This window comes from Frieseomelitta varia, unplaced genomic scaffold (genome assembly GCF_011392965.1).
Source record: "Frieseomelitta varia isolate USP_RPSP 00005682 unplaced genomic scaffold, Fvar_1.2 scaffold_162, whole genome shotgun sequence".
NCBI lineage: Eukaryota > Metazoa > Arthropoda > Insecta > Hymenoptera > Apidae > Frieseomelitta > Frieseomelitta varia.
In genome coordinates, this window is record NW_025109328.1 from 159,215 (window position 1) to 172,115 (window position 12,901).

The following is a 12,901-nucleotide window of genomic DNA, read 5'->3' on the forward strand; positions in this document are numbered from 1 at the left end:
CGCAATTTCGGGCATGGAACCACGCGAAATTGCTTCTCTTGCACGCGCGAGCTACCCTTTTCCCGCGTGCAAAAGGGGAGCACCGTCGTTCGTTCTCATCTCGTTTTGTACTTTAATTAACGACGATAATGGCTGAACAGAGTGGCTTCCGTTTCACCGTGAAAGTCGATCGGAGCGCTTGCCAAACGATGTTTCCTAAATCATATCAATTAAGCTGTTATTTGAAAGGAGGAAGGGAAGTGTGCAGCGGCGACGTGAATTATCTTCAGACAATGTGCGAACTGTTTTTTAAAACGGATAATAATTGTCAAGTAATTGCGGGGTGCAATTGTGGTTCTGATATTCGCAGTGGAATTAATTAATCATTAACAATTAGTGATCGTGTAGGAGTGATCTTAAAATGGGTGGGTGGTGATATAAGAATTTGCAGTGGAATTAATTAATTATTGATAATTTCTAGATATTCACAGTTAGAGAATTAATTAATTATTAATAATTGGTAGTGATCATGTAGGAGTGATCTTAAAATGAACGAGTGGTGACATAAGAGTTTGCAGTAGAATTAATTAATTATTGATAATTAGTAGTGATCTTAAAATGAACGAGTGTTAATATAAGAGTTTGCAGTAGAATTAATTAATTATTAATACTTTCTAGATATTCACAGTTAGAGAATTAATTAATTATTAATAATTGGTAGTGATCATGTAGGAGTGATCTTAAAATGAACGAGTGGTAATATAAGAATTTGCAGTAGAATTAATTAATTATTGATAATTTCTAGATATTCACAGTTAGAGAATTAACTAATTATTAATAATTGGTAGTGATCATGTAGGAGTGATCTTAAAATGAACGAGTGGTGACATAAGAGTTTGTAGTAAAATTAATTAATTATTAATAATTAGTAGTGATCATGTAGGAGCAATCTTAAAATGAACGAGTGTTAATATAATAGTTTGCAGTAGAATTAATTAGTTATTAATACTTTCTAGATATTCACAGTTAGAGAATTAATTAATTATTAATAATTGGTAGTGATCATATAAGAGTGATTTTAAAATGAACGAGTGGAAATATAAGAATTTGCAGTAGAATTAATTAATTATTAATAATTTCTAGATATTCACAGTTAGAGAATTAATTAATTATTAATAATGGTAGTGATCATGTAGGAGTGATCTTAAAATAGATGGGTAATAATATAATGGTTCGCAGTAGAATTAATTAATTATTAATAATTCCTGGATATTCACAGTTAGAGAATTAATTAATTATTAATAATTGGTAATGTAGGAATGATCTTAAAATGAACGAGTGGATAATATAAGAGTTTGCACTAGAATTAATTAATTATTAATAATTAGTAATGACTATGTAGAACTAATCTTAAAATGGTGTAACATAATAACATAAGAACAATGTTACTGTTTTATCTTTAAATAATATGTGTGAACTTGTACAAAATTTTTCTCAAAACGAACAATAATTATCAAGTGATTATATTCGTGACATTAAAAGTAGAATAATTAAATAGTTACTAATAATGATAATGATTAGTAACAATTATGTAGGAATATATAGTTTTAAATAATTATAAGCGTATAAATTAACAAATAACTGAAGATTTTTCTATAATTTTCTTTATTGTTTTATTCGGTGTTTGTTCATACCGACGATTTGTTTATTTACATTCTTGTTTAGCGATTTCATTTTATTAAAGTATTCTTGATGTTGTTACGACGTCTTGGCACCGAATTGAAAAATGTTGAATTTGAAATATACTAATTTAAAATACTTGAATCACGATTAAATTGTGATAAATGAGTCACTACAAACCAGCTGTAAAATTTATTAAAAATTCTACGACACACGTCACATACATCTCTCTACGTAGTGGATCAATCGATCAGAAGTATTACGATATCTTTTTTCTTTTTTCTCAAAGATAAAACGCAGTCTTCGATTGAAAAAAAAAAAAAATTTATTTCCCCATTGAAGGGGACATGACCACGAAAATCGACGAATCAGAAAATAGATCTGTCCCCAATGTCTTCAATTTATTACTTTCCACTTCTATGGTGCTTCTCATAGTCTCATACTACAACCTTCATTTTCTTATCATACCTTATTCACGTTGAGTTCATTTCGATCGTGAAGAAGGATTTGTCACGAAAGTTTTGGTCAAATAGATCCAGCGTATCTCGAGTGAAACGATTCATTTTACTTTTGAAAATTTTGTACGATTGTCTACAGAACGTTTAACCTTCAACTGGTCGTAACTTAACTTTAAAGTGTAATTTAGCGTTCTCCGTACATGGTGTCGTAGTAGAATGAAATGAACATTGGTTTTATTAAACTATCACTTATTGCAATACGTAGAAAAACATAGCTTTTCCATAGTTAACATTGTTTGGTGCTTAATTCGTTTACTTTATATAATTTTTATGTTCTATTAAATGTGAAATTCATCGAGTTTTTAATGATATTAAGTTTCAAATGACATTCCTTTTACAACTTTCTTGATTAAACGAGTTTTATCTTCTCGTAGCCAACTTTATTAATATATAATAATAAAATATAATATATATAATGTATAATAATATTAATATATGTAAAATATAATATATAATAATATTAATATATATAAAATATAATATATAATAATATTAATATATATAAAATATAATATATAATAATATTAATATATATAAAATATAATATATATATACAATATTAATATATATAAAATATAATATATATATACAATATTAATATATATAAAATATAATATATATATACAATATTAATATATATAAAATATAATATATATATACAATATTAGTATATATAATATATAATATGTATATTTATTAATTTATAATATTTATTAATATATAATTTATAATATTGAATTAATTATTTATTAATTTATAATATTTATTAATATATATATATTTATTAATTCATAATTAAGTGAAACAATACTCTGCGTTCCTAGTCTTTATACCTATGTCATCTCTGTATCGAACAGTCTTCCTTAAAACAATGAATCGACACACGTTTACTTCATTCTGATGTTTCATAGCATTGTACCTTAACTGCTTCTTTCTTTTTTTTTTTTAATTGTAAATCGTAGAGCCACCAATTGGAATGAAATGAAATAAATAAACAAACGAGGTATTCTAGATTCTCAACGCCAGTTAAACCGGTTACTGATTTCTAGCATCAAATCATTCTGACATCACACATTGTGTGTCAGCTGCTCATTCTTTTTCATTAGTAAATCGTAGAACGCTAAATGGAACAAAATTAAATAAAATGAAAATCGTGGAACGCACAAATAGCAAGTAATAAAATTAAATAATAAAACAAATGAAGGTATATAATTCTTATTGACTCTCGTTTATTTAATTTCATTCTATTTCTAGTGTTTCACAGTTATTTTACAATCGTTCGTTTATTGCTACAGTGTTTCACAATTATTTATTTGCTCATCAAGTAAATAAAAATTAAGTACTTTTATAATTCCCCTTAATAAGTACCAGTTGGGTGTTGAGACGTTTGGTTTATTATTATTTTAAGCGTTAGAATCGCGTGATCCTGTTGATTTCGTCGTCCTCGTTTTCCTCGCGGATGGTCGCCTCAGTTTGGATCAATCTGGGGCTGCTCGATCGCGCAGGATAGATCTCGTCGTGGGATTTACGGCCGACGGAGACGCTACCCTCGACGTACACGTCGGTCTCGATGCAATTTTTGTTGTCCTTGGGCCTCCGTTTCCGCTGACATTTTGGCCGGGCGTACGTCGCGTTCGCGTCGCTCCGATCCACCGGGCTCGTCCTTGACTGCAAACGTAATTTCCTGAATTCTTAACGAATTGCTTGCCTCGCGTTTCTATCGAAGCGCGTACTCTATTATACTTTCGGACTAACATTGGTATTCATGCCGAAAAACAGGCCGAGAACTTTGAAAAACCGAGCGAGGAATATTCTGCTTTTGGAAAAAATCTAATTCTCTAAGAAAAAGATCTAGTTGCCTATAAAGACAATCTGCTGTTGCGGCTCATTTTCAATCGTTGAACGAAATGAACGAAGTAAAGGAAATTTAATTTAACCGGGAGATATTACTCTCTATTGTTTTTTTTTGATGGAACACTTTGTTGTAAAAGAACTTCTTACAGAAGAAGTTGCATCGTGATTTTGCACAATTATTTTAACGGGACACTTTATCACAAAATATATCTTTTCCCATTTATTTATTTATTTATTTATTTATTTATTTATTTATTGGAAAATATCTTTTTCCAATATTCTCGAATTTCAGAATTCCTTTTTCCAATGTATTGGAATTTATCACAAATATTTGGTCGCTTTTTGTAATTTGTTACAATTTATCGTAACATTTCAAAATTTCTATTACAAATATTTTCTTATTTTCTTGCAATTTGTTACAATTTATTGTAACTTTTCAAAATCTCTATTACAAATATTTTCTTATTTTTTTGCAATTTGTTACAATTTATAGTAACATTTCAAAATTTCTATTACAAATATTTTCTTATTTTTTTTGTAATTTGTTACAATTTATTGTAACATTTCAAAATGTCTATTATAAATATTTTCTTATTTTTTTATAATTTGTTACAATTTATTGTAACATTTCAAAATCTCTATTATAAATATTTTCTTTTTTTTTTAATTTGTTACAGTTTATTTATAGTAACATTTCAAAATTTCTATTACAAATATTTTCTTATTTTTTTGCAATTTGTTACAATTTATAGTAACTTTTCAAAATTTCTATTACAAATATTTTCTTATTTTTTTGCAATTTGTTACAATTTATAGTAACTTTTCAAAATCTCTATTACAAATATTTTCTTACTTTTTTGCAATTTGTTACAATTTATAGTAACATTTCAAAATCTCTATTACACATATTTTCTTATTTTTTTGCAATTTGTTACAATTTATTGTAACATTTCAAAATTTCTATTATAAATATTTTCTTATCTTTTTGTAATTTGTTACAATTTATAGTAACATTTCAAAATCTCTATTACAAATATTCTCTTACTTTTTTGCAATTTGTTACAATTTATCGTAACATTTCAAAATCTCTATTACAAATATTTTTTTTATTCTTTTGCAATTTCTTACAATTTATCGCGATGTTTTGTTCTGTTCTTTCCCTAACTTTTTGTGACTTGTACATTTCAAAATTTCCATCGCAAAAATATTTCCTCACTCTTCGTCGTGCTCTGTCATTTATAAGTTCAATCTCGTCTTCACTTTCGTTTCGATCTTTTGAAATTCGCGAGTCACTCTAGACAAAAGGCAAAAGAACACGAGATCTACGAAAAATAAGGAGAAAAAAAATCTCACGTCCGCATCCTCGATGCAGACTTGGGGTATTGTGTATGAGTTATTCACTTCTCGCATCTCCGTGTGGTATCCGTAATTGTTGTATCCAGGGATTCTTCTCGTTTCGGCGCTTCTACACTGGCCCAGATACTTCTGATTCGGACTCGGGCTACCGTAATAGTTCGGATAGGCGGACGTCACCTGCAAGTTCGTCGTACTTCCGCCGCCGGAGTGCACGTAATCGTAAAACGGACGATTCTGCGTGAATGAAATGTTCGTCATGCGGATTTTTCTTTTTTTTTTTTTTTTCTTTGGAGGAAAATTCAAGAAAAAAGAAGAAGAAAGAAAGGATTTACGAAGTAATTACGAAGCAGTGAATTTTTTTATTCGATATAAACAAATTTGTTGCGTGCGAAATGCTATGCGTACAATAAAAGCGAGGCGATGTTCATGTTTCCCGAATGTTTTCTAAAATAAATCGAGATCTGTTCTAAAAGTGGATATTACTTTTCTTTTTAACGACAAATGGACAAAATGACATTTCAAGATATCTGCAAACTGGAGAAAGAAAACAGCAGAAAAACATAGAAACCCTCTACGTTTAACCCAGACGTTCAAAGATTTTAATCTTTCGACGTACAAAAATTTACGAGTAACCACCAGAAAGATTGAAAGTGACAAAATTACGAGAAAAACTCTAGAAAAAAATTTCTAATCCTCGTATTATATTAATAATAATAATCAAGAGGCACGAATTGTCGCAGAAAATGAAACGATGAATTCGCAGCGGCTTTTTCATGATTAAGTTGCCATAAAGAATCAATAAACACAGAGAGTCGTAATAAACGAACGTAAATAAAAAAGCTACAAACGAAAGAGAAATTTTCCAATCCGGGGACGATTGAACGAGAATACCAATCGAGCAGCATGTTTCATCGTTCTAACCTGCCTGGCGATCGTGTTGATCCTGTGATCCGGTCCTAGATCGGTCGATCCGAATCTCTGTCCAAATTCCTTCCCCCGGGCCAGATGCTTCACCATGTAATACGTTCTCGGTATCAGGACACCGATAATGATGAGGTACGCCGTGGAAATAATACCGAAGGACACGACAGTGTCGCGGCATTCCGGCTCGACGAGGATGAAACAGGTGAGCCAGATGGCCCAGACGATCAGTAGCCCGATCGAGGTGCCGAAGAAACACTTGCCTTCCCGATAATTGCGCGGCAGCCGCGAGATGAAGAAGCACACCACGAACAGGCTGACCAGTAGAAATATATCGTAGCCTGGAATCAGTTTTATCAGGTGAATTTTATATATATATATATATATAATAAATGTTTTTAATTATATTATAATGTTAAAATTATGTTATGTATGTTGATATAATGTTATTAATTATATTATCCATATATATATATGTTATTATAATGTTATTAATATATTATAATATTGAAATTATATTATGTATATATATATATATATATATGTATATGTTATTATAATGTTAAATTATATTATGTGTATATATATATTATTATTATAATGTTAAAATTATATTATGTATATACATATGTTATTATAATGTTAAAATTATATATATATATATATATATATATATATATATATATGTTATTATAATATTAAAATTATATTATGTATACACATATGTTATTATAATGTTAAAATTATATTATACATATATATATATATATATATGTGTGTTATTATAATGTTAAAATTATATTATGTATATATATACATATATGTTATTATAATGTTATTAATTATATTATAATATTAATATATATATATTGTATAGTAATGTTATTAATTATATTATAATGTTACGATAAACTATCGTTTCATCCTTGTTAAGTTAAATAAATTTTCCTACACTAAGAATAGTATATGGAAACTGAGCTAAATCAGTGAAAGTTATTTTCCACCAAAAATGAGTTACACTATACAAACATACTTATGTTTTTCAAAATTTTCAGTAAATAGTTTTCATATTATCATTTATTATTAATAAGACACAATAATAGGCACAAAAATAGATAAAAAAGAAGACAGAAATACAATAAAAAAGATACAGAGAAGAAAGGAAAAGTATTATTAAAATTTCACTTTCTAAAGAGTATATCGAAGAGCTTTATTTTGAATATAGATCTGCTAATCTAGTAACCCTATCGATTGGACTAACTATCATAATTGTTCCACGCTCTGAACTGTTCCATCGAGTTGCACAAGTAGCTATTAATAAAAAAAATAAGGCTCACAGAACGATGATTTACCTAGAAGAGCGATGAAGCTCAAACTCCTGACAACGACCGCCGAGTCGTCGGTGCTGAGAGCGAAGAACATAACGGATATCGCGAGTTGCACGCAGAACATGAAGAACACCATCAGTCCCTGAAGATATCCGTTAATGTGAGCGGTAAAGACACCACCTTTGGAGAATACCAGGAAAAACGCTCTGGATAGCATGACGGAGAAGTCCAATCCGAACGCGAGCGTAGCCACGAGGATTTTCCTCGAGTTGAGGTGCTCAGCCCCTAAATAATCGTCGTTGATGCAAAACGGCAGTACCGTCTGCAGGGTGAACACGTTGGCCAGTATCAGCACGATCGTTAACGCTGGATTCCCATCGAGAACGTCCTCGACGATGAAGCGGTAGATAATGAAGACAGCAATCACGCCGCAGGCGAACGTACCGCACACAACCACCGTCAGGAAAATTGGTATCCAGTTGCCTGCCTTTAATAAACCCCTGTCGAGTGTATCTGCAACGAACCAGCAACGTTAGCTCGCCAAGTTTTAGGAGGGCGCGTTAGGCGACGGTGTTTTTCTTCGAGAGGTTGAAGATGCGGATGATCGTGGAGCTTGAGTATTTAAAGGTGTTGCAAATTATTAGATTTTAATATTACTGGATTTCAAGGAATTGGAAATGTGAGGATTCTTCTCTAAAATCTTGTATGAGAATTGGAAATGTTGATGATTGTAGGTATAAGGTATTTAAAGATATAAGTTGTACTTTAATATTATCAAGTTTTAGAGAGATATATATTAGGGGTATCCTTTGAGAATTTCAAGGAATTGGAAATGTGAGAATTCTTCTCTAAAATCTTGTACCAGAATTGGAAATGTTGATGATTGGATAGATATCATGAGGTATTTAAAGATATAAGTTGTACTTTAATATTATCAAGTTTTAGAGAGATATATATTAGGGGTATCCTTTGAGAATTTCAAGGAATTGAAAATGTGAGAATTCTTCTCTAAAATCTTGTATGAGAATTGGAAATGTTGATGATTGTAGGTATCATGAGGTATTTAAAGATATAAGTTGTACTTGTAATATCAAGTTTTAAAGAAATATATTAGAGATGTGATTCTTTGAGAATTGGAAACGTGAGAATTCTTCTCTAAAATCTTGTATGAGAATTGGAAATGTTGATGATTGAATAGATATCATGAAGTATTTAAAGATATAAGTTGCACTTTAATATTATCAGGTTTTAGAGATATATATTAGAGGTGTTGTTTGAGAATTGGAAATGTGAGAATTCTTCTCTAAAATCTTGTACGAGTATTGGAAATGTTGATGATTGGACAGATATCATGAGGTATTTTAACTTTGTCTTTAATATTATCAGGTTTTTGATATATTAGGGGTATTCCTTGAGAATTGGAAAATGTTGATGGTTTTAGATATCATGAAAATATTTAAAAATGTACAAATTATGCTTTGATATTATTAGGTTTCAGAAGGATACATTAGGGATGCTCTGTGAGAGTTGAAAATGATAATTATATATACCACAAAATATTTAAAGATGTACAAATTGTACTTCAATATTACCACGTTTTAGAAGAGTATATTGGGGGTGTTCTGTGAGAATTAGAAATAGAGTTGATGATTATAAGTATCATCAAGTATTTAAAACAAATTATACTTTGATATTATTAGGTTTTAGAAGAGTACATTAAAAGTGTTCTGTGAGAGTTGGAAATGTTGATAATTGTAGATGTCATGAAATATTTAAAAATGTGCAAATAACATTACCAGGTTTTAGAAGAGTACATTAGAGGTGTTTTGTGAGAATTGAAATACTGATGCTTAGCAAACTGTAGATATTGTGAAACATTTAAAGGTGTGCTTTGCAGAATGCATATATACACGTAGTTTATGGCCATTGATTGTTCAAAATTTTCAACATTTTACACGTTCTTAGTAAAATTGAAGATATATGGCAATTGTATAATATTACATATAGGTAGTATTGTATAATATTACATTTATATATTTATATAATATTAAAGTATAGATACAGCAGCTTTTGATTGTCGAATTAGAAGCACTTACAATTTTTAACATTGTTAACAAGTGAAACTGAAGATATGCAATAATTGTACAATTATAATACTATAAAGCATAGTATTAGTAAAAGAATTAATTGTTATTGAAAAAAATAAAGAAACTGAATAATATAAGATAGAGAAATAATAGAATTTACAATAGATATGCAGTTAACTTTCGCAAAACGTGCTATATCTGCGTACTTTCTATCCATCCATAGTAGTTAATCTATTAAATTAAAATTCCTCTGTTAATACCAGCGAAGTTAATGTTAATTTTGCACGATATATTCTTTAACCTTCATTCTCAATTTTAATTCCTTCATTCCTCTATCGACTGACCTTTGGTGACACTGCGAGGGCCGAATCTCTTCTTGAAGTTCGCGCAATCGTCGCAATTCCTCGCGTGCTTCTTCAAGCAAAGCTTAGGCATCTTCGGCACCCTGGACTCCGGCGTGATTCTGAATTTCGAATTCGTCGGCTCCACCCTGTACGCGGCCATGTCGATCATCTCCTGTTGGCTCTTCATTGCCACGATGTACTTGATCGAGTGCGATTTCGGCAGTATGCGAAGAGCGTTGTACACGTCCGCGTTTCGCATTTCCTGTTTCGTGTTCGCGTTGAAGCGCGGCATCACGCACGATTCTGTTCCTCGCGGACAGTTCCGTTTGTGAATGTCGTGCAGCAACTGGGCCAATTCGACGATCGCCTTGCCGATACCGAGCAAATGCGGCGAATGGATTACTGGGCTGCTCGCTGCTTCCAGAAACAAATCTGGAGTGGAGATCTCCTGCAGCAGGTCCAGGTCGAACGGCGACGTTCGCACCACGTACGAACCTGGAGGAATCACGTCTGAAATTGTCCGAATTCGTTCTCTGTTCACTTGGATTCTTGTGTTTAGAAATCGAGGGTTGATAAAATGAGTGAAACAGAAATTATGACACGAGAGGAACTAGGTCTGAAAATTTGGAAATTGTTATTATTTATTTATTTGTGTGTGTGTGTGTGTGGTATGTTAGGAATTTTTATATTATATATTATCACATTATTTATTTATTTATTTATTTATTAAGTTAGAAAATTTTATATTATACATTATGTTATTATTTATTTATTTGGTATGTTAGGAATTTTTATATTATATATTATTACATTATTTACTTATTTATTTATTTATTAAGTTAGAAAATTTTATATTATACATTATTATATTATTTATTACTTTACTATTATATTATTATTTATTTATTATATTATTTATTATTTTACTATTATATTATTATTTATTTATTATATTATTTATTATACATTATATTAAAATTTTATATTATACATTATGTTATTATTTATTTATTCAATATATTAGGAATTTTTAGATTATATATTATTACATTATTTATTTATTTATTTATTTATTAAGTTAGAAAATTTTATATTATACATTATTATATTATTTATTATTTTACTATTATATTATTATTTATTTATTATATTATTTATTATTTCATTATTATATTATTCTATTATTATTTATTTATTAAGTTAGGAATTTTTTATGTTATATTGTTATATTATATTATATTATTATATTATTGGGCAGATTGACTCAAAATTATTTTCAATAAGACATGTTTTTGATAAACAGGTGAATATATTTATTTTGCCTAGTTATATATATATATATAATTATTAATATATTATAATATATTTATTACTAATAATGATATAATTTAATCATTATATCTTATTTTAAAAATTATTAAAATTCGTTTTTTAACAATTATATATACAACAGACTTTATAAACTTATAAATCCTTAATAAAAAAAAATTAATAAATAATAAAGTTTCCCTCTAAATTTTGTATAAATCGATAAAAAATCACAATCTCTCACCGTCGACGTTCGATCCATCGAGGGGCAACGCGATCCACGTTTTCCTCGAGCCTTGCATCTTCTCACCCCTCTCGATCCACTGTCGAATGTCGTTCCTCTGTCCGATCGCGGCGATCACCGCCTCCGTTTCGTCCTCCTCCAGCTCCAGGCTGTCGCCATACTTCTTCACGCAAATCCCCGCTTCCTTCGTTGCATCCAGAAACGAATTCAACGCGAAATCGTGGTTAACCAGTAGTACGTCGATCGTTTCGAACCTGGTGCTAACGTAATGAACCATCAGGCTGATCAAGGGCCTTGTCAAATTCTGCTCGTTGTACGAGCTGATGGGCAACACGCTGTAATTACGAAGCGGTTCTAAGATCGTTGTGTACACCGTCGGCAATAGTATTCCCATTTCGTAATGGTCCGTGCAGTCCATGTCTACCGTTGTTTGCAACGCTTGTTTGTACACTGTCATCTCGTCGTTGCACGTGTCGAAGATCTTCAAGCCTGAAAACGAGACGAGGAGAAACAGTTGAAATTTTTATTTTATTTTTAGAAAATTTTCGAAGAATTTCAGATTTGGATTTCTAGGTAAATTAATAATAAATTTGAGCGAGAATTTGTCTGTTTTAAACTCGATATTAAACTAAATATTTTAGTTTTTGAAATAAATATATTATATATTTTAAACTAAATATATTAGATATTTTAAACTAAATATGTTATATAGTTTAAACTAAATATGTCACATATTTTAAATTAAATATCTTATATATTTTAAACTAAATATATTACATATTTTAAACTAAATATATTACATATTTTAAATTAAATATTTTATATATTTTAAACTAAATATGTTACATATGTTAACCTAAATATATTGCATATTTTAAATTAAATATGTTACATATTTTAAACTAAATATTTTATATATTTTAAACTAAATATGTTATATATTTTAAATTAAATATGTTATATATTTTAAACTAAATATATTAGATATTTTAAACTAAATATGTTATATAGTTTAAACTAAATATGTCACATATTTTAAATTAAATATCTTATATATTTTAAACTAAATATATTACATATTTTAAACTAAATATATTACATATTTTAAATTAAATATTTTATATATTTTAAACTAAATATGTTACATATTTTAACCTAAATATATTGCATATTTTAAATTAAATATGTTACATATTTTAAACTAAATATTTTTTATATTTTAAACTAAATATTTTATATATTTTAAACTAAATATGTTATATATTTTAAATTAAATATGTTA

General features: G+C 29.0%; 1 protein-coding gene across 6 annotated transcripts in view; it reads right to left on the reverse strand.

Moving 5' to 3' along the window:
- Positions 1-2,105: 2,105 nt before the first annotated feature.
- The window catches only part of LOC122537620 (protein bride of sevenless), a 13,569-nt gene continuing 2,773 nt past the window's right edge, over positions 2,106-12,901 (reverse strand). Inside the window, exons 3-9 of one of the 6 annotated variants that reach the window (XM_043670940.1) lie at positions 11,620-12,108; positions 10,068-10,577; positions 7,661-8,149; positions 6,309-6,649; positions 5,385-5,621; positions 3,563-3,845; positions 2,106-2,117 (exon numbers count right to left, since the gene is read on the reverse strand). In XM_043670940.1, the coding sequence (XP_043526875.1) occupies positions 3,588-3,845; positions 5,385-5,621; positions 6,309-6,649; positions 7,661-8,149; positions 10,068-10,577; positions 11,620-12,108 (2,324 nt within the window). In that variant the 3' untranslated portion in view covers positions 2,106-2,117; positions 3,563-3,587. Of the gene's footprint in view, positions 2,118-3,441; positions 3,846-5,384; positions 5,622-6,308; positions 6,650-7,660; positions 8,150-10,067; positions 10,578-11,619; positions 12,109-12,901 lie in introns of those variants that run through there. The other 5 variants (XM_043670930.1, XM_043670949.1, XM_043670969.1 and 2 more) reach the window with 5 other exon arrangements.